This window comes from Puma concolor, chromosome A1, assembly GCF_028749965.1.
Source record: "Puma concolor isolate L17-30 chromosome A1, mPumCon1.1.hap2, whole genome shotgun sequence".
NCBI classification, from domain to species: Eukaryota; Metazoa; Chordata; class Mammalia; order Carnivora; family Felidae; genus Puma; species Puma concolor.
The window spans coordinates 174,612,470-174,628,747 of NC_141667.1; the positions used below are offsets into that span (position 1 = coordinate 174,612,470).

General features: G+C 46.0%; 1 protein-coding gene across 2 annotated transcripts in view; it reads left to right on the forward strand.

The window, feature by feature from the left end:
• Positions 1-16,278, forward strand: part of ABCC4 (ATP binding cassette subfamily C member 4 (PEL blood group)) — a 267,510-nt gene that overhangs the window by 114,475 nt on the left and 136,757 nt on the right. For both annotated transcript variants that reach the window (XM_086709433.1, XM_086709438.1), the window contains 7 exons: positions 2,234-2,328; positions 2,528-2,614; positions 8,126-8,222; positions 11,409-11,618; positions 13,454-13,594; positions 14,215-14,252; positions 14,640-14,734. In XM_086709433.1, the coding sequence (XP_086565559.1) occupies positions 2,234-2,328; positions 2,528-2,614; positions 8,126-8,222; positions 11,409-11,618; positions 13,454-13,594; positions 14,215-14,252; positions 14,640-14,734 (763 nt within the window). The remainder of the gene's footprint in view (positions 1-2,233; positions 2,329-2,527; positions 2,615-8,125; positions 8,223-11,408; positions 11,619-13,453; positions 13,595-14,214; positions 14,253-14,639; positions 14,735-16,278) is intronic.

Genomic DNA, 16,278 nt, shown 5'->3' on the forward strand with positions numbered 1-16,278 from the left:
TATCTTGATGAGGTCCCAATAGTTCATTTTTGCGTTTAACTCCCTTGCCTTGGGAGATGTGTCGAGTAAGAAATTGCTGCGGCTGGAGTCAAAGAGGTTTTCCCTTGCTTTCTCCTCTAGGGTTTTGATGGTTTCCTGTCTCACGTTCAGGTCCTTTATCCATTTTGAGTTTATTTCTTAAATAATATTCATATATAACTTGATAGATTCCCAGATCTTCACATGAAAGCATGAAGCTTCTTCTTAGCTTTGAGTTCCACCTGGCTTGTGTGGAACAAGCATCTACTTGATTCAGCTGATCACCTCGGTGTCTCTTGAACACTTCCCTTTTGTTTTTCCTTTCCAGACTACTCTTCTCGTTTCTTGTACAGATCTCGTGAGTCACTCTATCACCATGCCTTAAATGTGAAGACAAGGGGGCCGCCTGGGTGGCTCATTTGGTTAAGTGTCCGACTCTTGGTTTCGGCTCAGGTCATGATCTCACAGTTTGTGAGACTGAGCCCCGCGTCAGGCTCTGTGCTGTCAGCATTTTTAAAGCGAATAAACCTAAAAAAAAATGTGACGGGGTGCCTGGGTGGTTCAGTTGTTTAAGTGTCCCAACTTCAGCTCAGGTCATGATCTCATGGTTCACGGGTTCAAGCCCTGCACTGGGCTCTGTGCTGAGAGCGGGAAGCCTGCTTGGGATTCTCTCTCCTTCTATCTCTGTCCTTCCCCTGCTTATGGTCTCTCTCTCTCTCTCTCTCTCTCTCAATAAATAATAAACAAACAAACAAACTTAAGTAGAAGACAAGGGTCAGGTGTTAACCTTCTCTGAGGGTGGGAGGCCGAGGTCGAGATCAGCAAACTGGCTGGTTAAGACACACTTGTTCTTTTAGGGGCGTCTGGGTGGCTCAGTCAACTAAGTGTCCGACTTTGGCTCAGGTCATGATCTTATGGTTCGTGAGTCTGAGCCCTGTGTCAGGTTCTGTGCTGACAGCTCAGAGCCTGGAGCTTTCTTCAGATTCTGTGTCTCCCTCTTTCTCTGCCCCTCCCCTGTTCATACTCTCTCTCAAAAATAAGTAAACATTAAACAAATTAAAAAAACCCCACACTTGTTCTTTGATAAAGGAAGTCCCATGGCTTTCCAAGTCATGTGTGTGCCACCAGCTTGCACAAGTAGCCCTTGGCACAGACCTCCAGACTTGCACGTCCAGCTGCAACCTGATGTCCTCCGTCGGCATCTTGGCTTGCCCATAACCACGATCTCAAGTTGCATCTGCTGTCTTGCCCAGCTCAGTAGCCGGTGAGGCAGTTCTTCCCCTTTCTCACGTGGAGGACGATACGTCGCTCCTCTTCTGCCACCACGACCCCACCCCTTCACCAACAGGTGTTACGGGCTCGACCTTTGAAATTTGCCCGGAACCTGACCACTGCTCTCCATTTCTGCTGTCCTCACTCTGGTTCCAGCCACAGCCTGCTCTCACCTACGTTCTTGCAGAACCCTCCTGATGTGTGCCCTGCCTTCACCGGATGCCCATACCATCTCTTTTCCACAGAGAGGCAAGAGGGGTTTCTCAAAAACCTAAGCCAGGTCATGTCCTCCTCCCCATTTCACTGGGAGTGAAACATGCCCCCCGCCCCCTTACCTCTGCCCTTGCTCTCCCCATTCTTTTCTCACTCTGTCTAGCTCTGCTGGCCTGCCTGCTAGTCCTCCAACACCTTGGGCACCCATCTGCCCCATGGCCTTTGCGCTTGCTTGTTCCTGCACATGGACTGCTTTTCAGTTTCTGCAGGTGCACTTATCTGTGAAAGCCCCTCTGATCGGAGACCTTCCTGACCCCCATGTAGGATGCACTTCCCCTGCCCCTCTCCCCCTGAGCCGCCTTCCTTTTTCTTCTTAGGACTTGCACTCATGCTAATTTTTCATATTGTCAGTCTCCCTCCACGGAAACTCAAGGGACTGTCTTCCTACAACCAAATTCATTGTGCCCAGAACAATGCCAGACATACAGTCGATGTTCAATAAAACATCTGTTAAAATGGTGAAACGCATAAATACTGTGGGGAAAAGCTGCCGAATGAAAACAAAAAGCCCTGAGTTTGTTGGAAAGTTTCAGGGTTACAATTCTGTCTCTTTGAAATATCATCTATTGTAGTTGATCCCATACGCGTATGAAGAACCGGTGCTGAAAGTCTAGGACGACAGGAGGATATATTTTACATCGTTTTCTTCTTTCTTTGTGTCTCCGTGCAGGATTTGCAGCTTTTGGAGGACGGAGATCTGACCGTGATAGGCGATCGGGGAGCCACACTGAGCGGGGGGCAGAAGGCCCGGGTCAACCTCGCGAGGTAATCGCGGTTCAGTTGCCCTCCCGCGGCTGCGCGGGGTGGGGGGGCGCAGTGGGAAGCACGAATCTCGCGTTATTACGGCGGCTCTCCGCGTGAACGCGACCCGAGTTGTTGCTGAATGCCGTGGGGCCTTGGAGAGGAGGGGGTGGGGTTAGGGGTGTGGGGCGTTCTCCCGGCTGACGGCGCTTTATGTTTCTAGAGCAGTGTACCAGGATGCAGACGTCTACCTCCTGGACGATCCTCTCAGCGCCGTGGATGCAGAAGTGGGCAGGCACTTGTTTGAACTGTGAGTTTGCCTGCTCCGGTCACTTCTGCTAAGAACCGCGTGGGGTTTGGGGAAGAGGGCTCGGGAAAGCCTGGACGCCTCGGTAGACTCCGCTGCTTCTGCTCTGGCGGCCGTCTTTCTCCTCCCTTCCCTCCACAGACGATCCGTTTTAGAGACGTTTTCGGGGAACAAGGGGGAAGATGCAGACGGTGCTTACTGCGTCGGGGGCGGGGCGGTGAGTGGAGAACAGGCTTTAGGGGGTTAAGAAATAGATGGCAGATTTCCCCTTGCTACTGGTAGGTGATAAACAAGACGTTGTTGGTGGAATAAGGAGAATGCTGGACGGTTTTCTGAATTGAAGAATGGGGCTCGGTAACGTGGTGCTTGGCTGCCAGGTTCTTTTCCTTCATCATTTTTGTTGATGGCACATTTAGAAGTGCAGTTTGCTGGTTTGTGCTAATTATCCCGTAGGTTAGGAAGTACTTGGTAAAGTCTAGAATAGTTTAAGAATGACTTATCCCATATCACAGGATGGTTTCAATAATTGAGTATTGCTTCATGGATTCTTAAAATTAATAGGTAAGGGCCCCCACATGTAGGGGTAACTTGAATTTGAAACTAGATACCCAGAATCTAGCTTATCTCCTGGCTCTCACTTTGTGTTTCGGGAATTGGTTTTCATCGGCTCTTGCTCAGTCGTGAAACCACTGATGTAAGTACTGGAAGCTAACATACGTGACTGATGCTTCCTGTGGACTGAGTGTAGACTGGTGTATGCAGAAGCATCGTAAGCTCACTCTTGCTAAAACGGCATCCAGATCTACCCCACAGTTAGCTTACTGTTATTAAAGCCGGTGAGCACTTTCAAGTGCATTTCCTGAAGCCCTAATGTGTGCACGGAGGTAGAGGTTCTTGCAAATGATGTTGAAAGTCCAGACCAGGGTGTCGGCCCCTTTGTTTCTCCTGAGACCTCTCTCCGTGGCTGGCTGATGGCCACCCCCTTGCTGTGTCCTCACACGGCCCCTCCTTTGTGCACGTGCACCCACGGTGTCTTTCTCCTTATGTCCTAATCTCTTCTAAGGACACCAGTCAGATTGGATAAGGACCCGTCATCAAGGCCTCATTTTCACTTAATTACCCCTTGAAGGCCCTGTAACCAAATTCTAAAGTATTGGGGGCTTAAGGCATCAACATGTGAATTTTGGGGAGGACACAGTTCATTTACAACAAGTCCCAAGTAGCAAAGTAAAGAGATTCTAGCAGAGAGAGCAGTGTGAGGCAGTTCTGGGTTCTGGATACGAGGAGCTGGGACTCCGTGTCCCCTGAGTGTGGGTTCCTGTCATTTCTCTCCTAGAGCGTGTATGTACCAAGCGTTTCGTTTTGGGATGATGACAAGTTCTGGAGATGGGTGGTGGTGATGGTTGCACAACGGTGTGAGTGTCCGTAATGCTGCTGAGCTCTATGCTTAAAGATGGTTAAAATCGTAGATCTTCTATTTATTTTACTGTAATTAAAGAAAAAAAGCATGGCAGCATTGAATTTTTCAGAATGCAGAGAGCCGAGCAGCTGATACCTGACATGGCCTCCAGCTCTTTGATCCGACCTCCTTGCCCATCCCTTCCTGATCGCCACTCGATGAATTTTCCCTTAGGGAAGTGCCTTGTGGCTTGTTAGTGAGTTCGGTGACAGAGATTCCAACCCCCTCCCTGGGTGGCATCAGGAGTAGCCCAGCCTCCCTGTCCCCAGTGCCCCCCCACCCCCGGGCTCACAAATGTGTCTCCCCAACCTGGGCGGGGGGCGGGTATTGCGCACAAGCTCTCTATCGCTGTAAGAACAGTTTCCGCTGGCCATTGAGTTTGTGTCACTTGGGAGGGGAGAAGATGACCTTCTAATTGCCAAGTATCAGTGTGCTTATCACAGAAACTCTCCCAGGTTCTTCTTTGAACCCAGGAGGTATTTATAAAGTCCTCTCGCACCTTTCGGGTTTAATGGCTTTGGATATACACTTGATAGAAGCAAGCTTGTTAAAATTGTTGTTTGCTAATCAGAACCACGTTCTTTGGGGAAACTTAGGGCAGGGAGCACGAATGCAATTTAGGAAATCACTCAGCAGCAGCTGGAGAATGTTCTCAACGAGCTAGAAAATTGGACTGAACAATATACTATGAAAGATGGCGGTTGTGTTGAAGCTCAGAGATGTGAAGTGTTTTGTATTAAAAGTGAATGAGTTACACTTCTACTTGCCATTAGCAGTTTACTTCGGTCGTGAATATATATCCAAGGTTATTAAGGTTTGCGAGTCTTACAACTATATGCTGTAAACATCGACGTGGATTCTATCACATGTGGAAGGTTGGAGGCCCTCGGGTGAACAGAAGCGCATGTAACCTGTTGGAGCGGTGGATCCTGTCTTATTTTAGAGAGCCCCATATCCCTAGACCCTCACTTCTGCGTAATCAGTTCGAGTCTGTCCTAACTGGATGTGCCCCACTACTGCCTACTCTGTTCACCTTTGCCGCCTCAGGCCTCCACGGACCCCCTTCATGCTCAGGGCGCAGCTCAGCATCCTCAAGTGGCGAAAAAGATTCTTTGCAGTCTGACCCATTTGCATTTCCAGCACTTCCTCACGCAAACTCCCTACTCCGGCCACGCTGGCTCTCCTGCAGTGCCCTGAATGAGCTGTGTCCCTTCCTCCTATCTGCCTGTCTGTACAGATCCTGTTCCTTCTGTCTGGGAGCCTGGGGGCCAGTGTGCCAGGACAAAGAAGATGCCGCTGCCACCTTTCCCTCCCGTTTCTCCAGGGGGTGGCCTGTGCCCTTTCATCTTCCCACAGCCCTCAGTGGGCTGTACTTGAGCACTGATGAGTCCCCCCCTACCCCTGACTCACTGTGAATGCTCGAAGGCACCTTTTCGCAGCAGGTTTCTCTCCCAGAGCCGCTGCACCTGCTGTACCTTCTTCCAGGAATGTTTCTCCCAGATATGCTCATGGTCCGTGTGTCCCCTACATCCAAGATTGCAGCCCTCACCTTGCTTTTTCCTCATAGCATACATCACGACCCAAGAGTGCACTTTCTGTATTTATTTAATGTGCCTCCCTCTTCACAGTGTTGTCTGTTTTCTTGACCTGTAGATGTCCTTGGCACTTAGGGTGCCTGGTACCTCAACAGAGGTCTGTCGATTGAATGAATGAGGGTAGTGACTGTCTTATTTGTATCCCCTCTACCACAGTACATGTGCCCTCTTAACACAGCCCTTACATAGGATAAAGGTTAAATAACTTGTTACTGATCCTTCATTTTTTTTTTTTAATGGCATGGCTTGGAAATTTTTACTGTTAAAAATTTGGCAAGTAGAGTATTTTCCTAGAGATTTTGATTAAAAAGCATAATTTAGAAAAATTTAGAGCCATCACCTGATAACATCATTGTAATTCTCTTTATTTATTTTATTTTATTTTATTTTAAGTATATATATATTTTTAACATTTATTTATTTTTGGGACAGAGAGAGACAGAGCATGAATGGGGGAGGGGCAGAGAGAGAGGGAGACACACAGAATCGGAAGCAGGCTCCAGGCTCTGAGCCATCAGCCCAGAGCCCAGAGCCTGACGCGGGGCTCGAACTCACAGACTTCACCTGAGGTGAAGTCGGACGCTTAACCGACTGAGCCACCCAGGTGCCCCTGTAATTCTCTTTATATTTCCTTGTGTTTGGTGGAATGTTAGGAAGAAAACATTTTAAAAGTTTTGTATTGGCCCATCTTGGACGCAGCAACCCATCAGATGTGGTGGTTAACATCTGTCTTCAGGGATTGCCAGCAGGGAATTTTGAATTAAGAAGTAACAGTTCCCTTAAACACGCTAAGCCTGAAGAGGGGTTTACTCGCTCAGGAAACTTAGGAATAAAAGCCACACCAAGACCTTTCAAAAGGGAAACATTAATCCTCCTGGATGTAAAGAATGGAATAATAGGGGCGCCTGGGTGGCGCAGTTGGTTAAGCGTCCGACTTCAGCCAGGTCACTATCTCGCGGTCCGTGGGTTCGAGCCCCGCGTCGGGCTCTGGGCTGATGGCTCAGAGCCTGGAGCCTGTTTCCGATTCTGTGTCTCCCTCTCTCTCTGCCCCTCCCCCGTTCATGCTCTGTCTCTCTCTGTCCCCAAAATAAATAAAAAACGTTGAAAAAAAAATTTTTTTAAAAAAAGAATGGAATAATAGTATATATACCTACATCCTGGGTTCTTGCTTCTGATCTCAGGTCCAGTCTCAGAAGTGTCCCCTGAGGACTTTTCTGTCCTGAGTCCAAACCAAAGGGCCACTTGTGGGTTAGGGAAGGTGGAGAATGGACCTAACATTGACTGAGTGGATTAGTGTTCTTAGAACATACCTATGGGTTGTCATCGGCCTTATTTTGAGATGAAGGAACTGAGGTTCAGAGAGAGGTCCGTTAGCTCATCTGACATTGCCAGGCTAGTAAGAGGGATTTGAATTGCAGTCTGGGTGCCTGCAGAACTCTTGATCTGACCTACATCAGCAGGTTGAGTTGGGGCCCACGTTCCTGAGATTTGCTGTGCAAGGGGCTCTGTCACCCAGAGCATATGCCTCCCTGCCTCTGGTCGGATGGCCCCATCTCAGGCTATGTGCTGACCTGGACCGGTTGTGGACCATGGTGGGGTACAGGCTGGAGTGCAGTTCCTAGGGGTGTGCATTTAAAACGAGGAGCACTTTGAGGAGTTACTGTAAAAAACCTACTTGAGTGCTGATGGGGCTCTTGGCTAAGAGGACTGGTGTGTCCTTTGAGCTGTTGAATGATTTCCACTATGATTTCGGCCCCTTGGATTCTCTTCTTTCGTATTCATATTCAGAAGGTTTTCAGTCCGACTGAAAGATGGTTTAGTGTTCTGGATGGGACTGTGGGGATATTGTAAACACTAATTGAGGACATGCCAGTCTTTGTTTTCTAATAGTATTTAGAAAGTGTTTCTAGAAAGTGTCTAGAAAATGCACTTTGGGAAGAAGGTTACTGAGAATTTAAGATTTTTTTTTTTTTTTGGTTAATATTACATCATAAATCAATTACCTAGCAAACTAAGAAAAATGTACATTTTTGTATAACTTAGATCCCTCCTTCACCCAGTCATACACAGGGATGAAACACTAGTATTTTCATTCAGTCCGGTTTTGGAATCTCACTATTGCTCAATTGTTTTTCACCCTGAAATATATAAATAATTGTTAAGCTGAGTTTTAGGGGGGAAAAATGTTAGTTAGCTCTTGGCGTCTCCTTCACTGGACTGCTTTTTGGAATTTCTTAGCAGAACTAGACTCAAGTTGGTGGATAAATTCGAGGACCTCGTTAGGTTCCCAGTGATTTACATTTGTATTTGATTTGTATCTGTATTTATATTGGTTTTTAAACTACAAATCTTTGACTAGTGTGTTGTCTTTGTCTCTATGTGTTTTGAAAATGTGTGTTTTTCAATTTGGAGCACCCCCATTAACGTGGTTTTTGCTTACTGTACCTTTTATATTTATAGGTGTATTTGTCAAACCTTGCACGAGAAGATCACAGTCTTAGTGACTCATCAGTTGCAGTACCTAAAAGCTGCAAGTCAGATTCTGATATTGAAAGACGTAAGTAATTTCTAGACATCTGTGGGACTTGCTAGCACTCAGGTGTGTTGAAGGTGAGACCTCCCAGCAGGTCTCTTCTCAGGTTTGTGCCAAACTCCCTCTCCTTCCTTCGTTTTGTACCCTGTCCTGCCCAGAGCTGGTATTCCTGCTTTTAGGCATGAATCCAGACATGTAGAAATGGAACTGTTCCGCTCTAGGCCATATTACCCTAAATATATAAAATTGGTGCCTCAGAGTTCTAAATTATAACTGTTCTAGTAAAATTGCTTGGGATAGTGATGCTGTTTTATTTAGAACTTTTGTTTTCCTCTTCTTCCACGTAAATCAAAGTGTATTATTTGAAAATTAGGGAGACTGAGACATACTCGTTTCTATTTGTCTTCTGCAGTTTAGCCAAAGAGCGTCTTCCATTAGTGACAGAAGCGTGGTTGGAAAGCTGAGCGCCCCTGGTCGAGACATGCAGTCCTGCGTGTAGCCAGTTGCTAGTCTCCTGGCATAGGGTCCTATATGTGCCCCATATGTGTGAGAGCCGGGGCGGTGATAAGTAAAAGTCCCTGCCATCGTGGGGCTTCCATTCTTGTGGGGACAGGGGTAATGTGTGGGGCAGGGGGCGGCGCATACCATGACTGCCTCCCCAGGGAGCTGGTGCCTCAGGGGACCTAAGTGACATGAAGGTGCTGGCCGTGCAGTCACCTGGGGGAGGGGGGTTGAGGCAGGGGGTCCAGCGGCGGGGTCCTAAGGAAGGAACTGACCTGGCATGTTGTAAGAATGTCCAGAAGACCCGTGTGTCTGAGGCACTGTGGGCGAGAGAGTGTGAGGGAGGTGGGCTCAGAGCAGTGGGCGGCTGGCCCGGAAGTGGGTTGGAAGCTATTGGATAGATCAGAGCAGAGGGGTGATGTGGTCTGATGCATGGTTTTAAAAGATCCCTCTTGGGGCACCTGGGTGGCTCATTTGGCTAAGTGACTTCGGCTCGGGTCATGATCTCACAGTTCGTGAGTTCAAGCTTTGCATCAGGTTCTGTGCTGACTGCTCAGAGCCTGGAGCCTGCTTCGGATTCTGTGTCTCCCTCTCTCTCTGCCCCACACCTGCTTGCACTCTTTCTCTCTGTCTCTCAAAAATGAATAAAGGTTAAAATAATTTTTAAAAGACCTCTCTTGATGTTTGCTGGAGGGGCAACAGCAGAAGCAATTAGAAGTCTCAGTAAAGTTCAGAAGACGGAATCATGGGCTCAGATTAGTGTATCAGTTTCTGGAGCTGCCATAACAAATTACCACACATTGCATGGATTAAGTAACAGAAGTCTATCATCATCACCCTTCTGGAGCCTACCAGTCCAAAATCAAGGTGCTGGCAGGGCCATGCTCTTGTGAAGGCTCTTGTGGGGAATCCTTCATCACCTCTTCCAGCCACTGGTGTTAGCCAGCTGTCCTTGGTGTTCTCGGTTTGCCACTGCAACACCGTGGTCTCTGCCTCTCTTGTCACATGGTGTTCACCGCGTCTGAGTCTTTCCTCTTAGAAGGACGTCGGTCATACTGGATTTGGGGTCCATCCTACTCCAGCATGACTTCAGCTTGATCACATCTACAAAGATCCTATTCAATATTAGGTCACATTCGTAGGTATCGTGTTTGGGCCTTGAATGTGTCTTTCTGGTGGAGCCATCATTCAACCCCCAAGAGCTAGCATGGGTCCCAGGGTGGGGGTTACTGAGAATTTTCCAGGCTTAGTAGTTGTTTGATGTTTCACTCCTTGGCTTGTTTACCTCTGAGCCTCAGCACCTCGGTCATGAACCCTGGTCTGCTCCAGCTGGTCCTCGCTCAGATCCTCACGACCTCAGATGAAATTCTGCCCTAAGAAAGATGACGAGAGTGCAGAGTGTCTGCCTCTTGGGAGCAGTTACCTGTGTCGACTCCTGCAGTCCTCTGGGAATAGGACGCTCTGATTCCCCGAACTGGAAAACATTTAGTTTCATGTGCAGAGGGGATGATGGAGTCAGGTAAAACCCCAGCGTTGGCGGGGTTATGAATATAGAACCAACAGCCTATTTAGCCAGAGTCTGGATGTTTCGGCGTCCCCTTACTGTTTTTTTCTGAGGACATTACTCCCAACTTTACTACTATCAGAGCAAACCGTTTGTCCACCAGTGAGCTCTGCTGGGTGAGTTGTTTATTTTTATTTATTTATTTAAAAAAAATTTTTTTTTTTTTTTTTTTTTTTTACCGTTTATTTATTTTTGAGACAGAGAGAGAGGGAGACACAGAATCCGAAACAGGCTCCAGGCTCTGAGCAGTCAGCACAGAGCCCGACGCGGGCTCGAACTCACAGTGAGATCGTGACCTGAGCTGAAGTCGGACGCTTAACTGACTGAGCCACCCAGGCGCCCCTGAGTTGTTTATTTTTGAGAGACAGAGCGTGAGTGGTGGAGGGGCAGAGAGAGGGAGACACAGAATCCGAAGCAAGCTCCAGGTTCCCAGCTATCAGCACAGAGCCTGATGTGGAGCTCGAACCTGTGAACTGTGAGATTGTGACCTGAGCCAAAGTCGGATGCTTAACCAACTGAGCCACCTAGGCACCGCTGTCCTATATAAATTTTAGGATTGTTTGTTATAGCTCTGTGAAGAATGCTGGTGTTATTTTGATCTTTTTGCTGCTTTAAATGCCTGTGGTAGTTACACTTTTTTTTCCTGTTGTTATTAAAGTTTATTTACTTAATTTTGAGAGGGAGAGGGAGAGAGAGACAGAGACAGAGACAGAGACAGAGAGTGTGTTTGTGTGTGTGAGTGTGTGTGTGAGTGGGGGAGTGGCAGAGAGAGAAGGAGAGAGAGAATCCCAAGCAGGCTCTGTGCTCATAGAGTGGAGCCAGATGCGGGCTTGATTGTGCACAGACTGTGAGATCATGACCTGGGCCAAAATCAAGAGTCTGATGCTTAACCGACTGAGCCACCCAGGCACCCTGAGTTACACATTTCTTATATGACCCCCAGCACCTACCACAGGATTTGACTGAGAACGGAATGCTCCATTCTGTGTCCAGTTGAATTGAATGAGATGTGTCAACCAGAATTCACCTAAAGATAATTTTCTTACGAAAATTGTAATGTGAGACCAGTTAAGTATTTTTGATTAGCATTAGTTTAATGTTATCAAATGTAAATGAACCATCAAATTCTTTTATTTTTATTTTAGGGCAAAATGGTGCAGAAGGGGACTTACACTGAGTTTCTGAAATCTGGGGTGGATTTCGGTTCTCTTTTAAAGAAGGAAAATGAGGAGGCTGACCAGAGTCCAGCTCCAGGATCTCCCGCTCTGAAGAATCGGAGCTTCTCGGAGTCTTCTCTTTGGTCTCAGCGGTCTTCCAGGCCCTCACTGAAAGATGGCCATCCAGAGGGCCAGAATGTGAGTTTTCCTCTTGCAGCACGGCCTGGTTGTGTCTGCTCTTGTGTCCTCATGCATCTTGAGTCCGCTCCGTCCCTGACACCTTCATTTGTCCCAGAGTAGATTCTGAGGTTCCAAGGCCTTGTTGCATGGAATGGGTAGAATTAATGTAGAATGAAGGGAGCAAGCCTGATTAGGGTTCTCCTTTGGGTGTTGGACGGAGGAGGAGCTTGCGGGGCTCAGTAGTGGGTGGACTGCTATAAATTCCTGGGGGTCGGTGGCTCATGCTGCTGGTAGGGCTCTTGAATTTACCATAGGTAAATCTTCCTTGCTCTGGAGGCCCCAGGCTACCCTTTTGCATCCAGACATTTAATTTGAAGTCTCCTCCAGCTGAGTCCTGCTGTGGTCCATGTTAAGTCAGCTACTTTTCCTATGTGGTGGAATGTTCTGCTGCTGCATGTGACCTTTGGTATTATTTTGCCCCATTGTCCGATGGTTGGTGAGAGGCCAGAAGTAGCATGTGTGAAGGGTCTGGCACATAGCAGACACTTTAGAGTTAGCTCCCATCTTCCTTTCTTACACAAGTTCAAGAACCACATCTTATCCGTCTTTGAAACCATAGAGGCCAGCATACAGCCAAGGACATCTTTTTTTTTTACATTTTATTTATTTTAATTTTTAATTTTATTTATTTTTTTAACTTTACATCCAAATTAGTTAGCATATAGTGCAACAATGATTTCAGGAGTAGATTCTTTAGTGCCCCTGACCCATTTAGCCCATCCCCCCTCCCACAACCCCTCCAGTAACCCTCAGTTTGTTCTCCATATTTATGAATCTCTTCTGTTTTGTCCCCCTCCCTGTTTTTGTATTAGTTTTGTTTCCCTTCCCTTATGTTCATCTGTTTTGTCTCTTAACGTCGTCATATGAGTAAAATCATGATTTTTGTCTTTCCCTGACTCACTAATTTCACTTAGTATAATATCCTCTAGTTTGATCCACGTAGTTGCAAGTGGCAAGATTTCATTCTTTTTGATTGCCGAGTAATATTCCATTGTATATGTATACCACATCTTCTTTATCCATTCATCCATCGATGGACATTTGCAGCCAAGGACATCTTTGGCTTATGTGAATCTACAATGCATTCTCAGTTCTCCGGATAGAAGTGCAGAAATATACTAGATCTCCCTTAAAAATATGCACAGGTAGTCCTCAATGTCCAAACTCTCACAGTCCAAATCTAGGGGCCTGGATGATTCTGGTAAGGGTTTGGATTAGTCCCTCACATTCCAGACTGAAGAATAACTCTTTGAAATTCAGGAACCAAAAAAATTCAGACCACGTGTTATCCATTGCTGTCCAAACTCTTCCTCTTGTTGTTTGAACTCCGTTTACTGTATTTGGATAATATTTTGAGCTCCTACTATGTTTTATGTTCCCATCATTTAGTGGCACAAATAATCTACAGAGATATCCATATCATTTTGTATATTACCGTGGAATAAGCTTCTGCATTTATACTTGAATTGGGTATGTTGTACACGTGCTGGAAATGGTTATGTTCTGCTTCAAACAAAATCACGCAGTAGTGAGTAACCTCGTACAAACAGTATTTCCTTTTTGCTGATAGATTCCTAGAAGTGGGATGGCTGGGCCCAAGGGTGAACGCATATGTGGTTCATCTAGATACTTCTATACCCTTCTCTGCAGGACTTGTACTATTTTGCACTCTCAGCGTGTAAGATGTGTCTGTTTTCTCATGGCTTTGCCAGCGGAGCACACCATTGACCTTTCAAAGTTTTGGGAGTATGGTGTAAAGGTTCGTCTCTCGCTGCTTTTTTCCCCCTTGCCAGACTGAGAATCTACAGGTTACAGTGTCAGAGGAGAGGCGTTCAGAAGGAAAAGTTGGTGTTAAGGCCTACAAGAGTTACCTCACAGCCGGTGCTCACTGGTTCATCATCATTTTCCTTATTCTACTAAACATCGCTGCTCAGGTAAGTAAGGACATTCATTTTGTCTTGTGGCCTCAGCTTGATGTTTACAGTGTGACTTCTACTGTATATATTTACGCCACTGTTACCGTATCACTCAGTCCACTTGGATTTGCATTGAAACATGCTATCTTGGGGAACAAAATAACTTGATGTTTACTGTGTTGTGTGTGCTCTTAGAGAGCTTCTAGAAGAAGAAGGATGTCTTTCAAAGATTTAATTTTTTTTTTTTAATGTTTATTTTTGAGAGGGAGAGAGACCGAGCATGAGTGGGTGAGGGGCAGAGAGAGAGAGGGAGACACAGAATCCGAAGCAGGCCCCAGGCTCAGAGCTGTCAGCACAGAGCCTGATGCAGGGCTTGAACCCACGAGCCATGAGATCATGACCTGAGCCAAAGTCTGACGCTTAACCTACTGACCCACCCAGGCGCCCCTCTTTCAAAGATTTTAAAATGTAACATGCACTTACTTGAGGTGTTGTTACCTGGGATGTGGGGTTTGGCTCAGACCTGAGCTGAAAGAATCGTGTCTGATTTCCAGAGCCTTTCAATGTTCCTTTTGGGGGAGTGAGAGAGTTGAGGTGCTAGGCGATGCTTGATATTTATGTTTATTTCTTTGTGCTAGGTTGCCTACGTTCTCCAGGACTGGTGGCTCTCCTATTGGTGAGTTGTTTCCGGTCTGATATGAGGTGCCCCCAAATTGGCAGGCAGCCTCTCTTTCCCACAGAGTCGGGTTTGTTGGGCCTCCTGTACTAATCCTCCCTTAGTTTCCCTAGAGCAAAAGAGACACTGAAGTTCTTGCTGGTGGAGTGTGACCCTCCCACGGTCTCTTCCCATATCTGACCCTCAGTGTCTATACACAGACAGTTCTGAGAACTGAAAGTGTCACGATGCAAGTTGAATTTGTATAAAGAGGATGTACATGGGGCCCTGCATGCTTGGGATCCTTTCCAGCACAAAACATGTCTCCCAAATTGAGGTTAATTTTTTTCTTTTTGTATTCATCTAAATTCTATCAATAGCTTAATATTTTTTCCCCCTTTTTCACAGGACAAATGAACAAAGTGCCCTGAACGTCACGGTAAATGGAAAAGAAAATGTCACTGAGAAGCTCGATCTTCACTGGTACTTAGGAATTTATTCAGGTAAAGTTTAATCATTCGGTTTATTATCCGGGAGTCTGAGGTGCTTACAATGAGCCTGTGTGAGTAACTAGGGCTTCCAGGAGTAATTCAGTAATGTCTTAACAGATTAAGAGTCTGAGTCGCATTTACTCTGCGAATTAATTAGAATAATTATTTTTAAAATCTACCAGAAGAAAGAGGTTGAATGAAGACTCTTAATTTGCTCTGTACTGGATTTTGGAAGTTAAACCAGGATTGAGCATTCAGAAAATCAGCCACTGGAAATATGTGGCTATTGTCTATTCTAATAGGTTGCTTTAGCTAAATCTTATATCATTATTTGGATGGGCAAGGGGATTAGAAACGGATCCCCACCCTGTGGTTCGGATTGTTCCAATTCTGTCTGAATAAACCCTGGCTTTTATTGAACTTGGATGAAATCCTCTGGCAGCGAGGTTCCCCCACATAAAAGCATTATTCCCTCACAGGTATGCAAAGCTCCGTTCCCTGCACTGCTCATCTCCTGGGCTTCACTAATGACTTAAGAGAGAAGCTGAGCAGGGAAAAATCCAGTGTCTGGGAATTAGGATTCCTTCTCTCTCTTACCTTGAGATCACAATGTTATCGCGTCCCCAACTGTGTGATTAATTTAACATTTGGCTTGCCAGACTAATATTAACACAGCGCTCTGCTTTCACAAGAGTGCTTAGAATATATGTGGCATTACATACTTTTTAAAGGAAATCCTCATCTGAAATTTTAAATATTCTCGCCGGAAACGCTCATACAAGCTTTCCGCAAAGATAGAGCGAGTGATCTTTGTGAAAACCTACTCACTGAAATGTGGTTATTTATTTCGTTGATCACTTGCTAAAGAACCCTGAATACATGAGCTGTTTCCCTTCCACACGGGTGGGCTGTGAGAGGCCCGGTGGCGGGGAGGGGGAGGGAGGAGCCGTTCTGCTGCACAGCCAGGTAGGATGGGGGCCTCAGGAAAACGCCTCTGGATGGCAGTTAGGACTCTGAGCAGCTTTCAGAGTGGAGACAACAGTGATGTGTCATGTGAGGGGTAAAAATGGACTTGATGGAGTATTACTCACAGAAGTTATCTCCCAACTCTCTTTAGCATGGGGAGTTCAGGAGATGATGGGAAAATGATGTTGATTTTTATGCCCATCATAGGTACTCATTTATGCCATTGACAAAAATCTATAATTTAAATCAGTTGTGTTCATTTAAAAAGGCTTTGTGTTTGTATAAAATGCTTGGTGTTGGAGATTAGTTGCTCACCGAGGTTATTTCATGCTAATGTATAATTTGTATTTTCTTGCACTTCCGTTGAGAGATTTTCTACTTGCAACTTAATATGGTATTTTCATATTCTTTAAAGCCACTTGGGCATTTTCTACAAGGAAATGGCACATCATTTCCCTTGTTCCCTGTTAATTCACATGCTGGTGTGAGAGCATACCGAAGTTTTAGATTATGAGATGTGTAAATAGAGTAGCAAAACTTGAAATGTGGAGAAGGGAAGATCAACGAGTTTTTGTAATTATCTCTTTTCC